General features: G+C 42.2%; 1 protein-coding gene across 4 annotated transcripts in view; it reads left to right on the plus strand.

Moving 5' to 3' along the window:
* Window positions 1–155: 155 nt before the first annotated feature.
* ZNF140 (zinc finger protein 140) overlaps window positions 156–2,582 on the plus strand; it is a 22,462-nt gene continuing 20,035 nt past the window's right edge. Inside the window, exons 1-3 of one of the 4 annotated variants that reach the window (XM_017895671.1) lie at window positions 156–242; window positions 1,721–1,847; window positions 2,079–2,177. In XM_017895671.1, coding sequence (XP_017751160.1) covers window positions 1,814–1,847; window positions 2,079–2,177 — 133 coding nt within the window. In that variant the 5' untranslated portion in view covers window positions 156–242; window positions 1,721–1,813. Of the gene's footprint in view, window positions 243–1,585; window positions 1,848–2,078; window positions 2,178–2,582 lie in introns of those variants that run through there. The other 3 variants (XM_017895669.1, XM_017895668.1, XM_017895672.1) reach the window with 3 other exon arrangements.

Below are 2,582 nucleotides of genomic sequence, written 5' to 3' on the forward strand. Positions count from 1 at the left end.
TTTTTTTTGAGAGACAGAGACAAGGTCTCCTCCTGTCGCCCAGGCTGGAGTGCAGTGGGGCGATCATAGATAGCATCCTGTAACCTCAAACTCTTGGCCTCAAGTGAGCCAACCCATTGAGCCTGTCTCCTATTTTCTTTGTGAAGTGCAGCCGTGTTTTTCAGGACTTGGGACGTGGCTTTCTCCTACAACCACCTGCCTGGCGGAACCCCAGGACCCTGTCCCCTGTTCCTCCTTTTCAGGTGCTTATACTTAAGTATACATGAAGAGAGTGACAGGAAGCTATTCAGATGTGGGCGGGATTTCTGACCTGGCTGGTATGTTTTAGGGTGAGAGGGTAGGATGCCAGCTGTTACATTGCCTTTTCTTTCCCACAGTATTAGAACGAGGAGTGCTTTGCGTTACTCCAGCGCCCCGTCATTCATTTACTGAATATGTTTTTACTGAACCTCTACTTTCAGTGGTTCCATCCTTGGACCAGCAGTATCAGCATCATCTGAGAACTTGTTAGAAATGAATATTCTTGAGTCCTACCCCAGACCTTCTGAATCAGAAACTGGGAATTTGGCCCAGCAATCTAACAGTCCTTCCAAGTGATTCTAATGCTCAACTCATTCTATGTCTTGAGGATGCAGAAGTGACCAAAACAAAATCTCTGAACCCATAGAGCCCATTTTTCTGACATGACATAAGGAACACATTTTTATTTTGATTGGGGCTAAGGGTTTGTATGGTAATTGTGCTTCACAGCAGTGGGGATAACAGGGTCAGCTATTCAAAATGAGTCCCTCATTTTCATTTCCACTTCTTTGTCCTACTTTTTGTCATACTTCTCTCCAAATTCAGAGGCTTTCTGAGTTTTGCTGGGGAATCCAATTTCTACCTCTGCTGCAGATCTTGCTGTGTAGTACTAACAGCTGCTTTATTAGTCAACAGTCTTTAATCACTTTTTTATTAAACTTCAAAACTGTAAAATATAACTGCCATCCATCTGGGGCCGCTACTAGTTTGAGACCTTTTAAATTCCCGTTCATGCCTTATAGATCTATGTGGATCACTCAAGTGGTGCAAAACCAGGCTGCAAAGCAAGGGCTTCTATATTATTCTCCCTAACTTCGAGGGAAAGTGCTTTAGGTTCTGCCCTGGGAGGTGTTACATTCTCTTCTTGCAGAATCAAGATTCTTTACTGTCTGTCCTCCTTGTTCTGTGACATTGCCAAAATTACCACTAAGTTTCACAGGTATTTCTTTAGGATTAGGGGTGACTGGAACAAACTTGAGAATGTATGCCCCGTTTGAAGGGTGCTGCTATTGTCTGCTATAGCCAATTATTACCCTGAAGAAATTCTGGCTGAATTATATTAAAATAGGCTGGTATTAAGGAAAGTATACATTATTAACATAAAGGAATACTGTAAAATCTGAAGAATTTTACAACCAATCCCAAAATTCATATTGTTCATATGTATAATCTTTTATTTTGAACAAAACTGTAAATTATCTCAGGACAGATAATTTATGTTTTTTCTCCTTTTCTCGAGTTATGCAACAAAACACAAAAGCTAGGCTCTTCATTATATAATTACTCAGAATTCTGAAAACTCCCATTGTTGCTACTTAGATACATTGCCTAACCTCCACAGTGAGACTCATTTTATACTTTGATAAGGGAGTTTGGGAGCATGGGTGCTGGTCATGCAGATATCTGTATGTCATTTCAGGGGTCAGTGACATTCAGAGATGTGGCCATAGACTTCTCCCAGGAGGAGTGGAAATGGCTTCAGCCTGCTCAAAGAGATTTGTACCGACGTGTAATGTTGGAGAACTATGGCCATCTGGTCTCACTGGGTAAGTATTCCTCTTCATCTCCCTCAAGTCAAAATTTGACCTTTAGGGTGGCTGTTATAATTATCTGGCTGAATATTCCCAAGATAGGTATGGGGTTTCTTAAAATTAGTTTTAAGATGGGGACATAAGTGGACCTTATTTTAGACATTTTAAAACTTATATCTGACATTTCTTTTGTGGCCCTTCTTAGGATTCAACAACTGATTTTGAATTTATTTCATTTTCTGCAAGCAGGTCTTTCCATTTCTAAGCCAGATGTGGTTTCCTTATTGGAGCAAGGGAAAGAACCCTGGCTGGGGAAAAGGAATGTGAAAAGAGATCTGTTTTCAGGTGAGTGAGTTGGAAGCTGATGGGGAAATTTTTTAAAACCACTCAATTAGTCAATGAGAAAGGAATACTTTTTAGTATGTTGATTGGAAAATTTTCCCTTAAAGATACCAGAGATAGGCTGGGCATGGTAGCTCACGCCTGTAATCCCAGCACTTTGGGAGGCCAGGGCGGGTGGATCACGAGGTCAGGAGATCGAGACCATCCTGGCTAACATGGTGAAACCCTGTCTCTACTAAAAATACAAAAAAATTAGCCGGGTGTGGTGGCGGGCTCCTGTAGTCCCAGCTACTTGGGAGGCTGAGGCAGGAGAACGGTGTGAACCCGGGAGACGGAGCTTGCAGTGAGCTGAGATCGTGCCACTGACTCCAGCCTGGGTGACAGAGCAAGACTCCGTCTCAAAAAAAA

The sequence above is a fragment of the Rhinopithecus bieti genome, unplaced genomic scaffold, assembly GCF_001698545.2.
Source record: "Rhinopithecus bieti isolate Rb0 unplaced genomic scaffold, ASM169854v2 scaffold_27038, whole genome shotgun sequence".
NCBI lineage: Eukaryota > Metazoa > Chordata > Mammalia > Primates > Cercopithecidae > Rhinopithecus > Rhinopithecus bieti.